This window comes from Microtus ochrogaster, assembly GCF_000317375.1.
Source record: "Microtus ochrogaster isolate Prairie Vole_2 chromosome 14 unlocalized genomic scaffold, MicOch1.0 chr14_random_1, whole genome shotgun sequence".
In the NCBI taxonomy this organism is placed as follows: Eukaryota; Metazoa; Chordata; class Mammalia; order Rodentia; family Cricetidae; genus Microtus; species Microtus ochrogaster.
Window position 1 is genome coordinate 35,803,958 of NW_004949096.1, and position 23,472 is coordinate 35,827,429.

General features: G+C 51.5%; 2 protein-coding genes across 3 annotated transcripts; one reads left to right on the forward strand and one right to left on the reverse strand.

The window, feature by feature from the left end:
• The first annotated feature begins 1,784 nt into the window (after window positions 1–1,784).
• Window positions 1,785–10,402, forward strand: Gpat2 (glycerol-3-phosphate acyltransferase 2, mitochondrial). The gene is made up of 21 exons (XM_026787754.1): window positions 1,785–2,018; window positions 2,283–2,396; window positions 3,031–3,104; window positions 3,468–3,572; window positions 3,778–3,906; window positions 5,444–5,543; window positions 5,870–6,003; window positions 6,251–6,341; window positions 6,444–6,656; window positions 6,927–7,049; window positions 7,195–7,277; window positions 7,493–7,611; window positions 8,062–8,132; window positions 8,206–8,464; window positions 8,545–8,693; window positions 8,855–8,932; window positions 9,216–9,347; window positions 9,444–9,564; window positions 9,649–9,714; window positions 9,932–9,987; window positions 10,271–10,402. Exons 1-21 carry the CDS (start codon window positions 1,962–1,964, stop codon window positions 10,385–10,387), a joined length of 2,391 nt encoding a protein of 796 aa, XP_026643555.1. The 5' UTR covers window positions 1,785–1,961; the 3' UTR covers window positions 10,388–10,402.
• On the reverse strand, window positions 10,335–18,066 carry LOC101999284 (fumarylacetoacetate hydrolase domain-containing protein 2A). Of its 2 annotated transcripts, XM_005364435.2 has the most exons (8): window positions 17,880–18,063; window positions 15,521–15,768; window positions 14,547–14,763; window positions 12,619–12,678; window positions 12,223–12,385; window positions 11,128–11,236; window positions 10,950–11,037; window positions 10,335–10,829 (listed from the first exon to the last, which is right to left on the reverse strand). In XM_005364435.2, the coding sequence occupies exons 2-8, from the start codon at window positions 15,760–15,762 to the stop codon at window positions 10,767–10,769; spliced, it is 942 nt and encodes a 313-aa protein (XP_005364492.1). In that variant the 5' UTR covers window positions 15,763–15,768; window positions 17,880–18,063; the 3' UTR covers window positions 10,335–10,766. The 2 variants fall into 2 exon arrangements, with proteins under 2 accessions (XP_005364492.1, XP_026643554.1); XM_026787753.1 differs by lacking the exon at window positions 10,335–10,829 and having other exon boundaries at window positions 10,962–11,037; window positions 11,124–11,236; window positions 17,880–18,066.
• Between the last annotated feature and the right edge of the window lie 5,406 nt (window positions 18,067–23,472).

Consider the following 23,472-nt stretch of genomic DNA (forward strand, 5'->3'; position numbering starts at 1 on the left):
GCTGGTGGGTGGTCTTGTTGCTGGGCGTGGCACACAGACCAACCCTCAAAGGCACGAGGCCTAGCTGCTGGCTCAGAGAGACCCACTTTGCCCTTTGCTTGGCTTCCGGCACCCAACACCCAGAGGACAGCGGCAGGGATGGACTTCCGGTGCTGCCGCTACAAGGCCTTGTCTTCCATCTTGGGTTTGGCGAGGGGCTTCCTTGCAGGCTCCGTAGGGGTATTTGCTGGAGTTCTACCTTTAAAGTCAGGTTCTGTGATGCTTAGTAGGACGGGAACATTCGACATTGTGGGGGCGGGTTTGCAGTTTAGCCTTTGGTCAGGAGCTACACAGAGCTAGGCAACAAGTTTCACCTGTGTAGGGCGGATAAGAGAACTCACGGAGCGAAAGGAACAGTGGTTTCGGGTCTCCCCCCAGCTGAGACCCGGTGGGGTATTTGCAAGGTTATTTTTACAGCTGCAGCTGGAACCCCTGCTCTTTATGTAACAAGCTCTCTGCTTTTAAATGTTAGCCTTAATTCATAACATTTTAGCACATCATATAGCCAGTGGGAAGAGATATGGGAACGGTAGCTGGCCCTTGGGGAGGTGTGTTCCATCTACGCAGACTGCCAGTGGTCCTCCCTTAGGGAAGCTGGCTGCCAGACACGTCTGTATCCCTGTGCTTGAGAAACTGAGGAGGGGGACGGAACATTCAAAGCCAGCCTGAGCGAGCATAGCAAGACACTGCCTTAACAAAAGTGAGACATGTCCCCAAACTGACCTGGATTGCGTGAGCTACATCGTTGACTTAATTGGCTCACAAGAAGTGCTCCTTACCTGGTGTTTTGCTGTTCTTTCAGGGCCAGCATTGGGGTCAGAATTTGAGGTGAGGCATGCTCTGAGGCTGAGGGGTATCAGACATCTTCCTTGCAAACAAGGCAGGACCCTTGACATCACAGCCTTGATGTCCCCCGTCGTCCTGTGCCCGCCCCCCGTGCTTAGGGTCCGAGTGGGGCTGGGAGAACATTTTTCAAAACAGGGAATGTATTTGAAGTGAGCTCGCCAGAGCCTGTGTGTACATGAATCAGGATCCGTTTACTGCTTGGCTTCCTGGTGCTAAATAGCATCAGGGGAGAAGGAGCACCCAGGAATTGCTGGGAGCTAAGTCACAGGCTTCTGGATCTCCGGGTCCTCTCCATGCCCCTGAATTGCTAGGTCTACACATGAATCTTTTGCGGCTCTTGCTTTCAAGATAACTTTCAGGTGATACAGAGGAAGTAAAATGGGACCCCTGCAGGCCTTCACGAGGCCGCTTTTCTGGCAGCCTTGGGCCCTGGAACTCGCAGAAAAAGAATGTAGATACATTATGAACTTATAGCCCAGCAGACTCTGTGGTCTCAGGAACAAGGAGGCAAGGCATTCTCAGGCTGGCTAGCAGCTGGTGTGGTTGAATGGAAAAAGATTGTGAATAATTAGACCAATTGGCTCATCATGGACACTGCGGGAGGCCAGGGTAGGGGTCCTCCTTGGGCAGGAATCGCTCTCCCATAGATGGATAATGGATTCTGGGCTTCCGGAGGAGAGCAGCTAAACAGGACTCGGTGGGGTTGTGGAGCGTGGCCTGTTCCTTGTGGCCCCTTCTTGCTGGTGTAACCCAGTCCAACCAGGCTTTTGCTTCTGCACGGAGAGTCTTTAGTTGGTGCCAGGAGACATCTGGACGCGTGGATGGAAGATAACTACTCCCTCTCATGTCGGCCTGAGGGACCCCTGGCTTTTCTAGTTAGCTAACTTCTGGAGGTACCACTTGTGTCGGGAACTGAGGCTCCAGTTCCTGGCAGTTGTCTGTTCTGGGGGTAGACTGTGAGTCACTTTAGAAACCCCTGGATATGGCTCAGATTCCATGCAGTTCCTCCCTTTCCCCTTTCCTAGGTCAGGTTCATGTGGGGAGAGAGTGCTTAGTTCACAGATCTTACAGACTTCATGGATACCATGTTGAAATCCAGTCCCCAGCAGAGGAGTAACCACAATGGTCAGGAGGTAGTGTGGGAATCCTCACACCCTTTGTCCTCATATTTACCCTCTTCTGACCTTCTCCTGATGTGCCCCCTCCCTTTGTCAATGACCCTGTGGTCGCTCATTTCTCCTGTGGCCCTTTTCTAGACCAGTCTTTGGTCCTCCAGCTTTGGGGTTCTCACACCCTTTGCCGTCCTCCTCCTTACGCTCTTGTGGCCTTTACTCCTGATGTGTCCCCCTCTGTAAAGGACACTGAGTTCGCTTCCCTCTCCTGTGGCCCTTTTCCAGACCAGGTTTTGGTCCTCAGGCTTTGGGATGAAGATGGAGGCCATCACCCCATTCCTGGGGAAATATCGCCCCTTTATGGGTCGCTGCTGCCAGACCTGTACTCCGAAAAGCTGGGTAAGTGATGGGACCAATGGGCCCTCCTTTGCAAAGCTTAGGCTAGCTTAGTTCTGGGTGTTGTGGATACTGGGAAGCTGCCTCCTCCATGTCTTTCCAAGCTTGATCTTTCAATTGCACCATGCCTTTGCCCTTCAGAGAAATTAATACACAGGGGTCTGTGGGGATATGGCTGGGGGAATCCATAGGAAGCCTCAGGAGAGGTAGGTGGGAATATACCTAGGTCTGCACTAGCTGTGTTCAGTCGGGGACACTGTCCATTCAGACGTCATAGCACTCAGCATCTCTTGCATGTCTGTATCATGTGCTGCTGCCAAGATGGCTCAGCATACTAATGGAGATTCAGGTTACAGATTCTCTGCTCCTGGTGAGTTAAAACCCCTGCTGAGAGGATTTTAATGTGCTTATCTATAAGAGGGCAACTCCAAACGGGGCAGTGGTTTCCACTTTAAGCATGAAGCCTTTTTCTTTCTGAGCCAACTTTGGGATCTTGGATCAGACATCTGGGAGATGTTCTCTATACTTTCCTCCTGGTCGACTCAAAGGGCCATCAGGCAGAGGCTAGATGTGGCAGGGGTACAGCGTTGGCTTGCAAAGGCCCCCCAGGACATGTTGTCCCTTCCCTCTTGGCTAGGAGTCCCTCTTCCACAGAAGCATAATGGATCTGGGCTTCTGCAATGTAATCCTGGTGAAGGAAGAGAACACCAGGTAGCCAGAGCTAGGGGTGCAGGGTGGTGGGTTGCAAGGGCCCTTTGTGGTATCATTTTCTTTCTGCAATGGGGAAAAAAGGGCCCCTTCCTCTCCATCATAACCACAGCAAACTGAGGCAAGCTTTACTGTCCTCAACTTCCTCCCGTGAGCATGTATGGGTTGCCCACTGGGTCAAGCCACTGTGCCCCCTCAGTGGGGAAGTGGGTGGAAATAGGGACCAGACAGGCAAGTGGTTCCTTGTTCCTTTTTATTTTGCTCCATGATGGAGCTTGGGCCTGGGGCATGAGACAGGTGCAAACCCTTCCTAATGAATAGAACTCTCTGGACCTTGGGAGGCCTCTCTGAATCATCTTCCCCCAGGTTTCGAGGCTGGCTGGTTCGCAGGCTCTGCTATTTCCTGTGGTCCCTGGAGCAGCACATCCCCACCAGCTCTGATGCCTCTCAAAAGATCATGGAAAACACTGGGTGAGGAGCAGGATCAGAGGCTGGTGCTTGTGAGATACTTTAAAAAGGGTGACAAAGGCTCTATCAGGATGGCCAAGACTGGCTGAGGCAAGGTTTCTGGAATGCTATCTCTGCTTGGACCCACATTGGACTCTGGTGTACACTGAGGAAGTGAGCAGAGAGACCACTGATGTCTAGCCCAACGCTGTTCCCCTAATCCCAACAGGGTGCAGAACCTCCTCTCAGGAAGGGTTCCAGGAGGGGCTGGAGAAGGCCAGGCTCCTGACCTAGTGATGAAAGAGGTGCAGCGCATCCTGGGCTACATTCAGGCCACACTTGGCCCCGTCTTGCTCAGGTAACAGTGGTGAGAAGCATATGTCCTTAGGTTGAGGCCTCTGCCCCTTTGGGGAGCGAATGTGAGCTGGGCTTGGAAAAGCACCAAGTATTCTTCCTTAGTAGCTGGATGGTAGCCTACTGAAGCACCTGCCCAGGTTCACAGTACAGGTCTGCACACTTAGATACAGGTGATTAAAGAGGTGGACTGGTACAGCTGCCCCAAGGAACAAGGGCCAGAATACCCAGGAGGAGGGTAAGTGCTGTAGTTAGAGCCAGAAGTGAAGAGAGTCAGTCGTGGAGGGCACAGGAGTAAGAGAGGAAACAGTTTCTTCAGAGGGAGAAGCCGGAGTCAGGGCCCTGAACAGGGAGGGCCAGGTTCGCAACAGTAGTGACATGGCTGGAAGCTGATGAGCGAAGCAGAGAGCAGCTGGAGATGGAACCAGATTAGAGCCATATAAGTAGTTCAGGCGGCTCTAAGGGCAGGAAAAGCCAGTAGGAAAGTTTTAAGAGAGAAGTGGCCGCATGATGAGCTGGGATGAGAGCAGAGACCAGCATATCTGCAAAGTTGTTAATCCCATTGTGAAGAAAGAGTACGGAGGTTAAGGTAGCAATAATGAGACTCATGAATAGATTAGGTGGTGGTAGGAAAAGAAAAACACAGGAAATCCCTGTTTCTGGCCTAGTACCTGGGGGTGTATACAGAGAGGGCTAGGCTTGGTCAGAAGGGAACTGGCCCTGGAAGGATGTTTGGATTGGGAATTCCAGTAACCAACTTGAGGACTTGGTTGTCTGTGTTAGGTCTGGGAGCTCAGAAGAAAAGACGTAAGATTTTTCAGAGCTTTAGTATACAGTTTATGTTTAAAGCCAGGGGATGGCTTCAGTTAAGCAGCTGAAGGGGGTTGGTGATTTTGATCAATCCTCTATTGCAACAGTTCTTGACTCTGTTGAGGCTTTCAGGCTCTTAGCCTCACAGTGCCCTTGTGTAGGAGCTCCAGAGCACAACTCTAGCAGGCTGCCTGCTTCCCCTGTGCACCTAAAGTAGTCAGGTGGCCTCCGATGCAGCTTTTTATAGGGGCATGGTCTTCCCCAGCGATCCCATATGGTTGCTGTGTCCCAGAATCGCCCCATTTAATGTTCCTGTCAGATGTGGGCTTGCTGCTTGCCCACAAGTTTTCCTCTTCCTCCTCTGGTGGCAGCATGGTCCCCCTACTGGGCGTTTGAGCAAATGCAGAGTCCTGCCCTCTGTCATCGCCTCCCTCTCCCACTTGTCCTGGTAGTTGGTAAACGTAAGCTGATGGGTTCTGTCTGGAAAGAGTCTGAGTCCTTTGTGATGTGAGCCAGTGCTTCATGGTGCAGGCTGTGGCATCAGGACCCTTTGCAGCAGCAGTGCCCACTTAGCATTGTCTACTATTAAGCAGGTCATGACCTCTCCTGATCAGTGTAGGCAATCATGTTGCTTGCCTTCGAGTAGTACTGGGTAACCTTCTGGGGGTCCTGTGGGGCTGAACCTTGTGGAAGGTGACCCTGCTGCACCTCAAGCTGGTACTGCTTTCAAGGTTGTTCAGCTGGGCACTGCTGTGGTTCCTGAACCGCCTCTTCCTGAATGTGCAGCTTCACAAGGGACAGATGAAGATGGTCCACAAGGCTGCCCAGGAGGTAAGCCAGGCCATACTGGATAGGTTTGGATGGTCTGAGCAGAGGCAAACCCAGACACTATCAGCTGTTAGAAAAACCCACAGCTCTTAAGACAACTTTGCTGCCATGTCTCATAGTCCTGTTCCTACAGGGTGTCCTGTAATTTCTTTCCCTTAGTTTCAATAGCCGTTATGCATTGCCTTAAAAGTTAGGGGAAGGCTACTCTACCTTTGGAAAATGTGTAGAGGAGCCCTCCCTCCCTCCCTCAGTGCTGCCCTGGGATTTGTAGGTGCTGGGGTTTGGCTGTGTTTTATGGTAGTATTTCCTTCTGGCTGTCTCTGGAGCAGGGCTCGCCGCTTGTCTTCCTTTCTACACACAAGTCCCTCTTGGATGGGTTCCTCCTACCTTTCGTACTGTTCTCCCAGGGCCTGGGTGTGGTCCGTGTGGCTTTGGACCCCCGCACCTGCTCCCCTGCTCTCAGGTATGACAGGAGGGAAGTCCCAGGCTGGAGCAGGAGGGTGGAAGTTAATTCGCCTTCTTAGGGTGTTTTCAGCCATATGACAGCCTAACTTGTAGACTTAGATGGATGGTTGGCTATGGGTCCTTGGGCCATGACTGCTTCAAGTGCCTAGTCAAACAGGCTGGGAGAGGCAAGACTCTTGTGAAGCATCTGGGCCCAGTCTCTCCTCCAAAGCCCCTTCTCACTAGGCTCTGTCCTGTGCTCACAGAGCTCTACTGAAGAAACTTGGGGGACTTTTCCTGCCCCCAGAGGCCAACCTGTCCTTGGACAGCTCAGATGGCATCCTTGCAAGGGCTGTGGTCCGTGCAGTGAGTGTTTCCCGTGGTTATGTATGGGGTGGGCCAAGGGTACAAGAGTCTGCTTCTAATCTGGCCTCAATGCTCACCCTTCCTCTCTTCTAGGCTGTGGAACAGCTGCTCGCCAGTGGGCAGCCTCTTCTCATCTTCCTTGAAGAGCCTCCTAGGTGCCCAGGGCCCAGGCTTTCAGCCCTGGGCCAGGCCTGGCTAGGACTGGTGGTCCAAGTGGTCCAGGAGGGCATCATTCCAGATGCCACACTGATACCAGTTGCCATTGCCTATGACCTGATTCCAGATGCACCATGTGACATGAACCATGTGAGAGCCTCTTGTCCCTGGGGACCCCAAGTGAACACCACTTCTGGGTGGCACAGTATGTTCTGTGATTGGGCTTCCTTAGAGCTGAAGTCAAATTGGAATGTGAACTGTGTGTAAAGGAACTGACATGACAGTCACACCCCTGCAGTATTTCCCAAGGTCTTTGCCATCACCACCTTAGAGAAGACCAGTGAGCAGTGTGAAGGGCAGAATGGGTAGCAGCCCTGAGAATTGTCCAAGAATACATGTGCAGCCTCTCCTTCCCTGCAGGACTTGGCTCCCTTGGGGCTATGGACAGGAGCCTTGGCTGTCTTTCGGAAACTGTATAACTGCTGGGGCTGCAACCGGAGAGCCTGCGTCAGGGTACATCTCGCTCAGCCTTTTTCCCTCCAGGTATGAAACCAGTTGGGAAAGGCTGGGAGAGCTTTTGTGATTTGGCCTTCAAAGCCATTGTAGGGATAGTATTTTCTGTCTTAGATGGTTTGTGTGTGGGTTTCCTGGGGGGCAAGAGCAGACCACACATCTTTATCCTGGGCAGGAATACACCATCAATGCTAGAAGCTGCTGGGACAGCAGGCAGACCCTGGAACACTTGCTGCAGCCCATTGTGTTAGGTGAATGGTAAGGAGCACAGATGTATGGGTCTTGGAAGGGAGGCAGGTGGCTCTTCAGCTCATGGTTGCTCCAACCATTCCAGAACATCAGCACCAGACACTCACCGTCCCTACAGTCTAAGTGAAGGATGGCACACAGGCCTGGACAGGGACTTGGGGAAAACAGCTGTAGCTTTGGAAAGCTTTAATCTGGTTTCATTCTTTGATCTGTCTCTATTCCAGTAGTGTTGTTCCAGACACTGAGAAGGAGCAGGAGTGGACCCCATCAACTGGGCTCCTCTTGACTCTCAAAGAAGAGGACCAGCTCCTGGTCAGAAGACTGAGCAGGCATGTCCTGAGTGGTAAGGGAAACCCAGATCTGTACCTTTAGGGTGGGGTTTCAACAGTACTTTATGTGGATAATACAGGACCAGTTACTAGGCCCTGAGCACCCCCACCCCCTTCGTGGCACACTGGGGATACCAGAAGAGTTGGGGCATGCAGAGAGGGGGGGGGGAGCAGATAACTCAATGTCTGAGCCAAAGATCTATGCCAGGTCCATCCCAATCTCAGATGCCCCTCAACCAGTGTCCTTAGCTGTAGCTGAGTCGAGTAGCAACACGTGCCTGCAGAGCTGTTAATGATGTGGCTGTTAGTGCTTTCTCAAATGTCACTCTGTAGCAAACTGTTGGGGTGGGTCTGGTTAAACTATACTGGAACCTGCTCTCTCCTGCTGGGGTGGAGATAGGACTGTATGGTTGGGTCCTGACCCCTGACAGCACCCTACATTCCCACCTTCCCCCTCTCCCCAGCCAGTGTGGCCAGTTCAGCAGTGATGAGCACAGCCATCATGGCAACACTGCTGCTGTTGAAGCACCAAAAGGTAAGGGCACTGTATGGTGGGGCCCAGGGGAAGAGCAGGGCTTGGCCCCTGCTCAGGTCTGTTCTGCCTCCAGGGTGTGGTCCTATCACAGCTCCTGGGGGAGTTTTCCTGGCTGACAGAGGAGACACTGCTGCGTGGCTTTGACGTGGGCTTCTCTGGGCAACTGCGATGCCTGGCTCAACATACACTGAGCCTGCTGAAGGCACAAGTGGTTCTGCTGCGTGTCCACCAGGGGGACTTGGTGGTGGTGCCACGACCTGGGCCAGGCCTCACACACCTGGCACGTCTGAGCAAGGAATTGCTGCCCACCTTCCTGAGCGAAGCTGTGGGTGGTGAGTTGGTGGGCTCACAGGGTGGGGTGATGTGCAAGGAGAGGGGAACGGCTCCCTCCTTAAGCAGCCTCCTCTGCCAGCCTGTGCAGTGCGGGGGTTGCTGGCCGGCAGAGTACCACCTGAGGGGCCGTGGGAGCTGCAGGGCATAGAGCTGCTGAGTCAGAATGAACTGTACCGCCAGATCCTAATGCTGCTGCACCTGCTACCCCAAGACCTACTTCTGCCCCAGGTCAGATTCCTCTCCCATAGCTCATCAGGGCCCTGGGCCTTGTCATTATGACCTCCTGTGGTAGTGATCCTGTCCTCCAACTACCTCTGGTCAGAGTTCTGCTAGCCCCCCCTCCTGGGGGGGTATGTTCTCAGAAGGGCTTTGGTGCTTCTCTTCTACAGCCCTGCCAGTCTTCCTACTGCTACTGTCAAGAAGTGCTGGACCGCCTCATCCAGTGTGGGCTCCTGGTTGCTGAGGAGGTATGCTCCCACCCTAGGTGCAGCGCCCGGGGCTGCTCATCTAGCCCAACACGTGCAAGCCTGTTTCCACTAGCCTGGGCCTATGTGTGTCATGCCAGTTTGCATGTGTAGCTACGGTTCTCTTCACACATTCTGCCTCCACATTTCTTAGTGAGCTTGGGTACTTGACCCAAGTAGCTCTGGGTATCCTTTTGGGTCTGCTGGGCCAGGACCAGGTCTGAGGGTTGTAGAGCTGATTCTGGCCCAGCCTTATCAGGTAACAATAGCTCTTCCCAATTCCTAGACTCCAGGCTCCCGGCCAGCCTGTGACACAGGAAGGCAGCATCTGAGTGCAAAGCTGCTGTGGAAACCGAGTGGGGACTTCACTGACAGTGAAAGCGATGACTTTGAGGAGCTAGAGGGCCGGTGCTTCAGGGTATGCTGGGAGATGCTACATACCCTGGGAGGCAGTGGAGGTGATGTGTAAGGTACCTGGGAGCCCACCTTCCCACTCTGGTCTGGCTCTCTTCAGCTTAGCCAGCAGTCTCGCTGCCCTGACTTCTTCCTCTTCCTCTGCCGCCTGCTCAGTCCAATACTCAAGGCCTTCGCACAGGCTGCCGCCTTCCTCCACTTGGGGCAGCTGCCGGATTCAGGTAAGGCCCTTACCCCTGGCAGTGTTCAAGCAAGGTAAGGCTCAGTTCCATAGAGCTGGGCTCTAGGTCTAATCTCTCCTGCAGAGGTGAGCTACTCAGAGCAGTTGTTCCAGTTTTTACAGGACTGTGCCCAAGAAGAAGGGATCTTTGGTGAGTTCCAAGCCCCATCTCAGACTTCCTAAAGGAGGTAGTTTGCTGGTGACTGCTGCCCCCTGCTGGACAGTAACTGCCTGACACAGGGAAGGGAGCTAGCATACAGAGCTTTAGTTAACATGCAAGCCCTAGATCTCCTTTAAGAGGAAGAAAGCCCTGCCCAGTGGCTCCCTGGCTTCCCTCAGAGCTTTTTTTGTCTTTCTCTTTCTTCCAGAGTGTGCAGACCCAAATCTTGCTATCAGTGCTATCTGGACATTCAAAGACCTGGGGGTAAGAGGGACATTATCACCATTCTGTCCCTGACCTTACCCCAAGCCCCATGGGCTGCTAGAACTGCTCAGAGGAACTACCTTGTTCCCACACCCCATGGTGAATGCTAGCGAGGATGGTTTGCTTTCCCTACTACAGTGGGGTCCCAGAGACATCAAGTAGTATTTACACTCAGGCGCTGAGGCATCACTACAGAGTTTTTTGGGGGTTGGGATGGGGAAGGCTTGGCTCTGGGGATACTGTCCCTTCACCAAGGGTGCTTACAGTCCATCTTGTGGTTCAGGTACTACAGCAGATGCCCAGCCCTACAGGACCCCAGCTCCACCTGTCCCCTACATTTGCCAGCCGGGACAACCAGGACAAGCTAGAACAATTTATTCGACAGTTCATCTGCAGTTAGAAACAGTGGAACCTGATGGGACTTGTCAGCCTAGAACTTAAGGGTGTGTCCTCTCATTAGGACACAGCTACCCTGAACTTAGAAAAGCTGTGTTTACTCATCATTGGTGTGATAAATAAAGACACTAGGTTAGTTTCTTCCCTAGCCTGAAGCATGTGTCTAATATCTACTTCTCCTTACTCAGTCCTGTGAAAATGGCCCACTGCCGGGGATGGGGGAATTGTGTGTGGCTAAAAGACAGCAGAAGCTAAGCTGCAACTCAGAGAAAATTTATTTCCAAGGCCTACCTAGGAGCACCTCAAGTGGGCAGGGCCAGCAGTGAACTTCGTGAGAGCAAAAGTCGCACCTTGTGTCAAGTCCAGTGCTCACAGGGATACCATCACACCACCTTGTTGACAATGACACCAATTTCTTCAATCTCACACTGGACTTCATCCCCCTTCTGTAATACAGCAGGCCACCAGGCTTTCAGCCCCCGTTTCACTCCCCGCAGGCTGCTCCAGGCTTGCCAGGCCTCTCTAGCTCCCATTTCTCTACCATTTCCTCTTTTAAACGGACTCACTTTGAGAAAGACGGGAGGCTTCCTAAACACACCGACACCTGGAGGAGTCCCGGTCAGGATGATGTCCCCTGGATAAAGAGTGACAAACCTAGGGACAGCACAAGAATCAGTAAGACTATGGGCTGAGGCGTGCAGTGGGCATGGGTGGCAGTGGCTGTGACAGGCTCCACTCACTCACTGGGAGACCCAGGCTATCAGCTCTTCAGTCTTGAACACCATCTGGTTGGTGCTGCTGCTCTGGACTACCTCCCCATTCACGCGGCAGCAGATCTTTAGATTGTGTGGGTCTGGAATTCAAGACAATCCTTGGGTTACCCAGTCCCAAAGGAGAGAGGAAACTGTAGGGAGCATGTCTGCCCACCTTGGCTTAGCACTCTACCCTGGGACTTCCTGTACAGACTGGAATTCCCTAAATTCATGTATCAACAGCAATGGCCCTTAAGTGAGGGAAGGAGGGACATTCTAGACTCTGGACAGAGAAAAACAGCCGAGGGATTTGCCTTTCGGCTTCGCAGGCAGAGGCACTTACTCACTGCCAAGCTTGGGGCCCTGAGTTTGATCTCTAGGATCCATATGGAAGAGAACCAACCTTGGAAATTGTCCTTTGACTTCTCTCCAGGTGCCATGGCATACACATACACGAAGAAATGTAATAAAATGTTTTAAAGCTGGTAACTAGATCTAAAATGACTCAGCATGTCCAAGCAAACAGGGATAGCGGAGCAGCAGATGATAGTTCTTCGCAAACTATCTTGCGCCCTTCACAGCAGCTGGAGTAGTTTCTGAGGCACCACTGTCCTGAGGGGCTCCCCCACACCCATGTCATACCCTGCTGATGATTGCACAGTGGGTGGACAAGGTCCTATTTATTGGTGCTCTCCCTTACAAAAAATGAACAGGCTTCATCACAACACACAGCCATTCTCCAGCATGCTCAGGAGCCAGCCTTGCTTCCTTCTAGCTTAAGGACTGGCTACTGGAGATGGGGAAGCTGCAGAAGCCCCATCCCTGACCCCCAAGTGCAGTACTCTTGTAGTTCATTTTGTGATGTAATTTCACAGCAGCTGCGGCTCTGTTCCCTCTAAGAGGCTCTGGAAGAAGCTCCACAGAGCTGGTTCACAGCAGAGGCTGGTCACTTGCTCTCTGTGGGGACAACAGTGGCACCCAAGCTCTGCATGCACTTGTAAGTGCAGTCCTTGCTGGAGCACTATTTTCTCCTGAAGCTCAGGTTCTGCACATGGGAGGGCTCAAGTGGCAAAGACTAACAACCTACCTGTTATGCTGTCTCTGGTAACCAAGGCAGGGCCCAGGGGGCAGAAAGTATCAAAAGTTTTTCCCAGTAACCACTGCTTTCCATTGCGTCTCATCTGCCAGTCCCGGGCACTCACATCATGAGCCACAGTGAAGCCAGCCACGTGAGCTATGGCATCTGTGGCCTGTTGGGGCAGATATGGCCAGACAGGTTACATCACACAACCCCTAGAACAAAGAATCTCAAAACTATTATCACACATTAGCACCAGTGTTGGCTAATGGTGGTGTGTGAAAGGCAAGGGAGTGAAAGTGCCAAACACGCCCCGGTGTAAGAAGCACCACTGGAGTTGGGCACTGGCAGAGAGGACTTGGGACTGCTGCTCCTCCCTGGCCTGGGAGCGCCCTTCCACCTCACCTTGATGTGCTTGCCTTTCTTTCCAATGATCACAGCCAGTTCCACCTCCCAGTCCACCTCCTGCAAGTGGGAGAGGACAGTGAGCTGCAGCGGCTCTAGGAACCAGGGTGAAGTGAATGACATGGCTATGACTTGCAGACCCATAATCTCTGGGCAGTGGCAAGCAGCACCATTGGAGGTTACTAGCTCAACACGTCTGGGGAACTGAGTTTAAATGTCACTCTGGACGCCCGCAATGGAGAGTGGCACCGAGCAGTAACAGCAATGTGTAGCTCTACTGTGCCTGACACTATGCATGCGCTATCCTGGAATAAATGTATTCAAGGGGCTTAAATCAACTCACAAGGAAGAAATGCACATGGCTACAAAATGTGAACAAATGCCAGCCTCTCCCCAAGTGAGCAAAATGCAACTGTAAAGAACTTCAGTTTAATCTTTCTCAGCTGTTTCTAATGGTAATGGAAAGAACTGGCAGAAGTTCACCTGAACTCAGGTGCCAGCTTGTGCTACAGATGCCACTAAACAAGCAGGCCCCTAGTGTAGCAGACTGCACAAGAGCTTCAGTGAAGCCAGAAAGTAAGGCCATGCTCAAAGGGGAATGGAAACAGGATGCCAAAGCGGGTTAACCCAAATTAGGTAAGAAAACAGAATTCAAGGGAATACTAAATACAAAGGGAGGAGGACTAGGGAGATGGCTCAGCAGGTAAGGTACTAGTCACATAAACCTGATAACCCAAGTTCAACCTTAGAACACACGTAAAAGGCTGGATACAGCAGCACACACTTGCAATCTCAGTACTCCGATAGTGGGCAGGAGGCAGAGCAGAATCATCCAGAAGCTTAGGAGCCTGCTAGCCTGGTATGCAGCATAGAAATGAGGCCCTGGCTGCCTCAGCAGGGTGCAAGGTGAGAACCAACAGTGCGAGACAGAGAGACACAGAGAGAGAGACACAGAGAGAGAGAGAGAGACACACAGAGAGAGACAGAGACACAGACACAGAGTTCTAGGGAATACTACATCTTCTGGCCTCCACAGGCCAGTTATGGTCAAGTGAGCAATGTGGTGACATCTGAGGACACCTGACGTGGGCCTCCTGACTGGCTGCGATGGGAAACACGGGACATTTCCTGCCTAGGACACCTCAGAAAACTGCTTCTGCTGGTCACAAGGAAATGGGGCAAACTAAGCACAGGCACCCTATGAGGAAACAATCCTTCAAAAAGTGTCAGGAAAGGGAACCATGTGGAGATCTCAAATGTGTCAGGGAGAAGACTGAGCGGGATGAAAAGATATTCTTGATGGAGTTGGGACAAGGCAGGGTGTCTGGCAGAGACAGCCAGGACAGACAATGGGGGAAGACCAAACGGAACGAAAGATGTTCTTGATGGAGTCCAAGAACAAGGTGCATGTGTGGTAGACTACACCTGGACAGACAGCGCTGGGCGAAAACAGCAATGCGAACACCAAAGCATGGGCAGCAGGGCACTGGTGGCTTTACCTAGGTTATTAATATACTTTCATCATGAAAAACAACTTTGTAATTGGGGAAAGAGGTACGCTATTTCCTCATGTCACCCACACCCAGGCTGTGTTAGTACAGTACAGTCCTCTCTAGCTTCTGTGTCGTGGTCATGCACTCCCAGTGACAGAAGGTTCCTCAAGGGCAGTGGTTCTCAACCTTCCTAATGCTGCAATCCTTGGATACAGTTCCTCAAATGGGGTGACCCCCAGCCATAAAATTACTTCATTGCTACTTTATAACTGTAACTTTGCTACTGTTATGAATCATAATGTATCTGATATATGATCCCTGTGAAAGAGTCATTTGACCCCCAAAGGAGTTGTGACCCACAGGTTGAGAACCACTGCTCCAGGGGAATGACCCTTACGCAGGACCGCAGCCACCTGGGCGGTGGGAAGCACTAACCTCGCTCTCTGGTGGGAGGATGATCTCATCGTAGGGCCCCACAATAGAACTGGAGAACTTGCTGAAGATGATGGGCTCCTTGGGCACCCGCACATTCTGTTCTTTACAGTGATCTGCATAATTCATGCCCACACATACCACCTTGTCTGGCCGGGTGACAGGGGCCAGGAAGGTCACCTGTGACCGAGGGAGGACTGGCAACTGGGTAGCCAGGGCTCTGTAGAGACCAAGCGGGAGAAGGGCTAGCAAGGAACAGATTGGGAGTCCCAGGGCAGGCTGGGGAGGTCCCTCAGCAGTTGTGAGTTGTGCTTTTTGCATTTTCTATATCTTTCCCCATTGGTGTAAGACTCAACCCCAGCTACACAGTCCTTCTATAGCAAAGCATGGTGGTACTCCTCAGTGCGTATTTCCTCCCCACTTGGGTAATTCCTGTTCGTGCAGAAGTATGTGAAAGGTTCCTGTGGAATTAAGTGGAGAGGTCTCTTTCCTCTAAGGGTCTAAATAGAACCCACACCTTCCTAAAAGAAGCCTTTCTTGGGACCTTGTTGCGACTCCTCCAATGGGCGGAACTTAGCCTCTCAGGAAGGCAGTATAATAATGTAAGGTCGTAGCTCCACAACCAAATGAATTAAGCATACTCCCGAGCCTCAGTTTCCCTCTCTGAGGGAACTGAGAGTGTTGTTATATAAGACTTTTAAGGCTTCTGCCGGATATGGTTATATATACCTGTAATTCACTTGTAGCATTTAAGAGGCCGAGGCAGGAGGTTCTCTAATTCAAAGCCTGCCTAGGCTATATAGCAAGACCCTGTCTCAAAGGAAAAGATAAATGACTGTTAGCTCTTCACGAAAAGAACAAGTGAAAAAGAAAACAGGGGGATCCCCTGCTCCTTTGAAAGGAGGTACCTGCTGATTCTGATTCTCAGGGCAGGAGAGAGATGGAGGAGCGAGAGGGACCAGGGCCTGCTGACTTACCTTCTTGCCACTGAGAGGGTAGTCTCTCCCTGCTCCAGGAACTGCAGCATTGTCTTGGGGAGTGTGGGGTCAAAGGTGTTTAGGTCTACGACTCCCCCTCCAATCCCCGACTCCAGGCCCAGGTGAGGCTCCTCCAGGTGGGGTGTCTGAAACTGTACCAGTCTCATCGCTCTCGAAGGCTGACAGGGCCTATTCTGAACGTGCAGCAGAGCTGAGAACAACCTTTTACCAGAGCTCAGCATCAAAGCCTAAATGGAAAGAAGACAGGAGGACTGAAAAACTATCATGAAGATCCCTTAGTTCCTCTGCCCCATCAACCATTCCCAGCATACCGGTGGGGAAGTGCTCATGTAGGTCATTTTACCTATGTCATACTTCAATGACCATGCCAGGTTTTAAGCTAGCCCCAGAGATTCCAGCCTTTCCTCAACCAGTATCTCCTGAAGGTTGCTACTGCTGGCGAGCGGGGGACGCAGCAGGCTAACTTGGCCCTGCCATCTTGCATGCTGGAAAGACAGATACCAGCAACAGATGTACTCAAGCCTCAGATATTGTGACGATGCTGTGAAGATGGCCAGGCCGCTGCCGCTACCTAGCTTTTAGGGGAAGCCCTCCAACTGAGGAAGGTTAAAATATGCAGGACTAGGAGTCAGCCCCAAATTAGCCCATAATAGCTACTCCTAGATACGGCTTCACAGCTGCTTCATGGAGCTTTTAACAGTTCTAACTTGATCCTCTGACTTCAGCACTTTCCATCCTCATGGGCTCAAGCTACCAGTTTGCTCTGACCTAAGCGCTGTCCTCCAGCTCCTCCAATAGGCACCAGTTGTCTACGGTTGGAGCACGGGGAGACTCGGGGTGCCAAGACGCTGGAGACCTGGTCTTACCACACTGCTCAGCTAGCTGCCTGGGTTCGGCAGCGATGTCTGCTTCTTTCCCCGCTGAGCCCACAGTGCTGCCACTGTGGGGGGGGCACAGGCTTGCACTGATCTGTCCAGAGAGCACAAGGAAGATGCAAGGGGACAGACTTCTCACTTCCTGGAAGAGCTTAGCAATCATCAACGTTGGGATATGGCTGGCCATGCCTCCCTTCCTCAGACCCAGATCTTTTGGAAAGTAGCAAGGTTCCGAGCCTATTTTGAGTTCCAGGCTCCACCTAAAGATAAGATTCACTCTCTCATGTTTCTTTTGTTTTTATGATATGGTTGCTGGGTCAGAAGGAAGCACGCTAGGTTGACCTACACCCCAGGTGAACCACACTCCATTCCCACCCATTTCCCAGGACCCACGTGAAAAGGTTTATACACAGCGGTCCATACTTGTAATTCCAGTGCTGGGGAAGTGGAGACAGGTAGATTCCTGGGGCTTGCTAGCCAGTCAGTCTGGAGTTAGTTAGTTCTAGGCGAACGAGAAACACTGTCTCAAACACTAAGGTGAACAGTACCTGAGGAACACTCAAGGCCTGTTCCCTGTGCATACAAGCAAGCCTGTGTCTTTACGTTAATGAATGTAGCGGTAGCGTTCTCAGTCCTGGGCTCTTGGTCCTCACCTGGTTAAGTCAACCTACTCGGTTCAGGAGCACCACAGTGCCAGCTGGCAAGTCTGTCCAGACAACCAAAGGCTTTTCCCATCCTCTGCTCTGTTGTCTTATACAAGCTCCGCTCTGCCACCATCTGAAGGCTGTCCCAGTACATGTCTGCCACGTCACACACTAAAATGACAGTAACTGTCCTGAGGGAAGCCAAAGGTTCCACCTGTGATGTCTCCTTGAATTCTCTTGACTGGGGCTGGGATTTTTACAGATGAACAAGCCAAAACTTAGATGGGGTAAGTGCCTTGTCTGAGGTTCAAAGGACACACAGCTTAAAGAAAGAGATGGTATTTGAATCCATGTCTAGATGATATTGAAAGGTACTTTCCAAGCGAGATAATCAGGTTTCAATCTTGCCTGCTCCTCTCAGGCCCTAGCTGCTACCTGCGTATTGTCTTCAGTCATGTCCCTGGGCGGCCAGTGACTGTGGACTTAGAGATAGGGCTGACGCCTGCTCTCTGATAGCCCCAAACCCCAGGCTGTGTTAGTCCTTCGTGACAACGCACTCAGGTTCATTCCAGCTTTGCCGCACTCACCACCGAACAGAACGCAGCTCTGAGGCTTCATGAGGTAAAGTCACCTGGCAAGGTGGCGCTGGTGTCCTACAGGACAAGTGTCCCTTAGCAAACAGCACAGGAACGGGCAGCCTCAGGCGCAGGGCCGCGTGCACGACCCTGCCGACCTCCACTCTCCGTGAACCGAGGTGGGCTGCTCGGTTTCCCAACGCCCGGCTCCTCTCCCTCCCGCGCTGCTCTAGCCTCAGTTTACCTAGCTGCTGCAGCCGGACCCGCCCGGCGCCTTACGCTGTCAGCTGACACCTGCGAGGCTGCAGGTCAAGAGCGCAGAAGCCACAGCCGGTCCTGTTGCAAGAAGCCAGCTGTTCTTCTCCGGAGGACGTAGGGTTCGCAGTCGCGGTGTAATGACATCACCATCCCGCCGCCAATAGGAGGACTCCTGCCTTTCACGGTTACTCGTTTCTTTAATTGACGCAGCGAAGACAGCTGGTGGCCGAGTCTAGCTCGTGAGGCTTGCCATGGCTCAGGCTCTGACCGTAGCAACTCCGGTACCAATTTCACCTACTTGGAGCAGCACCTTTATCTTCCCACGCCCTGTTTTAGGAACAAAAGCGGGGAGGGGTCGTAATGGGGAAGTGAGGTGTAATCTCAAATCCAGCGAGCAGGCATTCAGGTGGAAATGCTCACACAAGTACACCCCGAGTCCTCTGGCATATGGAAGCAAAAAGAGGCTCTGAGAAAGAGGCTCGGAAATTAAGGTCCAAATAGATCTTCAGAGACTTTAGTTGTCCCAGGAAGTATTTCGGACTTTGTTTTAGTTATGTTTTCTTTAAAAAATATTTTCCACTGAGGCATTGTATTTACATGAAAGTTTTATCTCTCTCTCTCTCTCGTTTTTTGTTTTTTTGTTTTTTGTTTTTTTGTTTTTTGAGACAGGGTTTCTCTGTAGCTTTGGAGCCTGTCCTGGAACTAGCTCTTGTAGACCAGGCTGGTCTCGAACTCACAGAGATCCGCTTGCCTCTGCCTCCCGAGTGCTAGGAGTGCACCACCACCTCCTGGCAAGTTTTACATCTCATATCCCTAGAAAACGAACCTGAGAGTTTTCCTTCCTGTGCGATTTCTCGTCTTCCTTCTTCATAGTCCATGAGTTTAGCTGAGGTGGTCAATGCAAGAAAACCGGACTGACAGGGTGGGAACAGGCTGTCCTGCCCTGCTTGTTCTAGGTCTTTGAGATGCACACCAAGTCTGGGGCTGACCTCTCCGTGTTTGTTTAACCTGCTTGTGAGGTTAACAACATTGTTCCTAGCTCTGTGATCAGCAGCGATTCCAAACTCTCAGGTATAACCAGGCTTCGTCCTCACAGTTAGAAGCCAGGGGATAACTTGGGAGCTGATAAGGAGCTGGCATTGGCTTCCCTCTTCAGCTTACTAGAGCCCTCGAGTACATCATCCAGGACACTCATGTGCACTATTGCGGTGGCATGGAAGAATGGCAGAAAGGGAAGATGAGCAGTTGGTCAGAGAGATGGCTCAGGGGTTAAAAGCAACTGCTGCTCTTTCAGCGGATTTGGGTTTGAGTTTCTGCGCCCACAATGTATCTCACAATCACCTGTAACTCCAGTTCTGGGAGATCTGTTGCCTTCTCTGGCTTCTGCAGGTACCAGGCATGCGTGTAATGCACAGACATACAAGCAGGCAAGACAACTACACATGCAAAGAGAATAAAAATAAAAATTTGCAAAGAGAGACCAGGAGGGACTGGTTCTTCGATTTCCCTAGTTACTTCTCTTGCTGCTATAATAGGATAGCTGACAAAAACTTACAGAAGGAGGGGGACATTTTAGACCACCATTTGGGGGTACAGATCACCATGGCAGGGACAGTATGGTAGCAGGAACTTGAGAAAGCTGGTTACACTGCAGTCAAGAAGCAGGGAGATGAAGGTTGGTCCTCATCCTGCTTTCTCCTTTTTATGTAGTCCCAGGGTCGCTGGCCATGACATGGCATCACCCGCAGTTAGTGTGGGTCTAATAACCTTGACTAACTAACTTGATCTTGATAATCCCTGACACACATGCCAGAAGTGTGTCTTTTCAGTGACTTCTAGATCCTGTCAAACTGACAGTCAATATTTACCGCCCAGACCTAGCCACACACACGTGAAGCCATCGGAAGGAGCTCAGCTGAGGTGCCATGCCCAGACTTGCATCTGAGAAATCTGAATCAAGGGAGATTGTCTGTAAGACTAGAGAGTAGCAGGTAAGAGCAGTGGGGTTGTGCTGTGTGGTGGAGATGGCAAGTGTCCAGGAATGTTCAGGAGGAAGAACCGGCTGCCCTCAGTGACAAGAAGTAGACCTGAGAGGAAGGCAGTGCCAGAGCCTTTGCCATCTGTGGAGATGCAGCTTCTTCAGGGGCAGGGCTTGAGGGGGAGGATGATGAGCCCAGTTTTGTATAGGCTGAACATCACACACCCGAGGGACACCCAAAGTCACTTCAGGGTCATGGTCCAAGACAGGAATCTAGAAGGAGGCATTTCAACCTGGCTTTAAAAGTTACGTCTAGTTAGAAAGTCTTAGCAAATTGTGGAACAGAAGGAAACGTTTGCAAATCAAATATCAGACAAAAGGCTTGTCTCCCAGCTATACAAAGACCTCTCAAAGGTTAGTGAGTGAGAACAGTCAATTGAACTGGTTATTGGACAAAAGACTTAAACAGGTAACTTTCACAAAAGAGATATGCAGAAAATTAGGACGGGAAAGATATTGAAGCACATTGACCACCATGGGAGTGCAAAGTGCAGTCACAGTGTGACACCACTGTGCACCTACTAAAACGACCAAAAATCCTTTTCATGTGTCTACAGGCTTTAGAAGGACGGAGACCCTCATGCACAGCTGACAGAATTTTAAATACATGCAAGAACTTTGTGTTTCTTTGAGGCAAGCTCTCTCCATGTAGCCCTGGCTGTCCTCAGACTCACAGAGACCCCGTGCTGGCATCCACCCACACACCTTGCCCCACTGGGGACTCTTGAGGAGCATTCGCCACCACGATCTTGCCATTTCTCTCCTTTGGGTTGATAATATTGAATTTTACCTTTGCTCTGTGCTCCTAGAAATAGGGACAATAACCCAGGGTTGCAGAGATAGCTCCTCAATGAAGAACTCTCGCTGATCTTGCAAAACTAGACTAGCTCCAGGATATCTAGTGCCTTCTGTGGCCTCCACAGGTACCAGAACACGTGTGCACATAAACATATTTTAAAAACTCATTAATCCCAGCACTCGGGAGGCAGAGGCAGGCAGATCTCCGTGAGTTCGAGACCAGCCTGGTCTACAAGAGCTAGTTCCAGGACAGGCTCCAAAACCACAGAGAAACCCTGTCTTGAAAAACCAAAAAAAAAACCCAAAACAAAACAAAACAAAACAAAAAACTCTCCATTTTCTGTATTACATAAAACAGCCATGTTTTACATGTATTACATAGAACAAGCCATCATACTTGAATAGGATGCCCATGCTCCTGTTTACCTGGGACAAGGGCAGACGCAGACCTTCAAATTCCCATTGCTGACTCCCTTGTCCCTACTGCCAGTCAGAGAAAAATGCCCGGTAAGCCTTGGGCCAGATCCTCTTCTTCCCCAGGCCTCCACTTGACCCAAACCTTCACACAGTCCCCAGCAAGGGAGGCCCTAGGCTCCCCCTCCCATTCCTAGCCCTGTGCACCATTCGCTTCCTTTAAACTAAGCCAGTAATGTGCTTCCCTCAATTCTGCGAGTCACTCAAGCAAACTGAATCTGAGGGGAGAGTCAGAGTCCTTTGGTCAGACGTACAAGTAAAAGCAGCTTGGGCTCATGACTAACATGGGAAGTCAGGAGGGACTTCCTGGGACCCGAGACCAAACCTCTGGGGCCTGTGCTATCTCCAGATCATGTCGCATTGAATGAGGATTCCCCAGCTGTTGTTCACTACTGCAAGACAGCGTGCTTGTTTGGTGAGAAGATCCTCCGCAGACCGAAAGGGGTCTGTGTTGTGGACACACAGCAGGAGAAACGGAATCGGAGCTGCTTTGCAAATGATAGCATCAGTCCCCCAGAACAGTCTGTTGCCAGAAATATTCCGTGAGGTCATAACAGCTTGCATATAAAATCAAAGTGGGAAGAAGAGAAAAAGCAAATGGTATAGCCAACATGTACTCACTCACAGGTGGTTTTTAAACATAAAGCATAGAAAGCCGGCCTACAAACCACAATCCCAGAGAACTTAGACAACAATGCAGACACTAAGAGAGACTCACATAGATCTAATCTACATGGGAAGTAGAAGGTATAAAAAGACAAGATCTCCTGAGCAAATTGGGAGCATGGGGACCTTGGGGGAGGGTTGAAGGGGGGAGAGGAGAGGCAGGGAGGGGAGCAGAGAAAAATGTAGAGCTCAATAAATATCAATAAAAAAATAAAAAAATGGTATATCCAAATAAAACATATACCGCGAACAATCCAGCCTTCACCTCGCAGCTGCTAGGATCCTAGGTCATTGCCACACCTGGTTTATGCGGCGTTGGGGACTGAACTTAGGGCTCTGCACACACTAGGCAAGCGCTCTACCAACTGCGCTACACCCCAAGCCCAGTGATGGCTTTATTTCCTTTTAATATATGAATGTACTAATGCATATGCGCCAGAGGGGGACCTGGAGCAATGGGACCTGGAGCAATGGAGCCTGCAGTGAAGATGCCTCCTGCTCAGCCAATGTCTTGTTGCTTTCCCCACATACACGGGAAGAGAGAGTGGACGGAGAAACCAGCCTGAGACCAGCCCTCTTCCCTCTGAGCCTCATTTGCTGCACCCAGGAGAAACTTCTACTCTGGGCTGGGAAAGTTTGTCAACAAAGCAGGGACTCCAGGGCTGTCGGGAACCAAATGATGGCCTGCTCTTTAGGGGCCTTATTTTTAGTTCCTGGATATTTTACTGTATTTGGTGATTTTTCAAAACTGGGAAAAAGTGATGCCTCTTGAGTGAGCTGTATCCTGGAGAGGAAGGGGAGGGAGGAGGGCTGGGCCGGGCTTCCAGGGGAGGGTGCTGAGGCAGAGAAGCCCAACTGTCCACACAGCCCACCAGCGGCCTTGGACGGGCCTCTGCACGCCCTTGCGGCTAGCCCCGTGACCTGAAAACTTCAGGGTGGGGTGCGTCTCAGCCTCACTCCGGAACTCGGCCTGGGCTCCCTGAGCCCGGTGCAGAGTCCTCCCCCAGCCCAAGGTTCAGGTGCGCAGCACTCACTGCCTCTGGGGTGTGTCCAGCCACCCTGGCAGTCCTAGGCCCCCTTCTGCTTCTATCAGAGCGCTAGTTGGCCTGACCCTCCCCCTCTTCTGGGCCGCAGGAATCTGGAAAGCGCATTGACCTTGACTTTAGCAGTTGAAAACTTTCCAATTTAAGAGTGCTGAACGTCCAGTTCCGGCAGGCCGCGCTGCAGGGTGGGTACTGGGAATACTTTTAGGGGCTTTTGTAAGTGAGAAGTCCAGACGCGGAGAACAAGGCACTTAAGGTACAGCTTGCACTTTGCTTCAAAGGGTTAGGCTCCCCGTTTCCTCCCTCCCCTTCACTCCCGCTTCCTGGGACAGTACCTCTCCTCTCGTTGGATCCGTTCCCACTGGTGGAGTGAAGAAATGGCCCCAAACACTACAGAGAACGAGTCCTTTCCCCAGCGTTTCCTCTTTTACCTGGGCCTCATCAGCGGCAGTCACACCGGGAGCTCATCCCCCCAACCAACCGCAAGGACCAGGAAAGAGTGCAGGATTGGCTTAGGCCCGACCTTGTTCTTCTTGCCTGGAACGTGTGCTGCAAGGGAA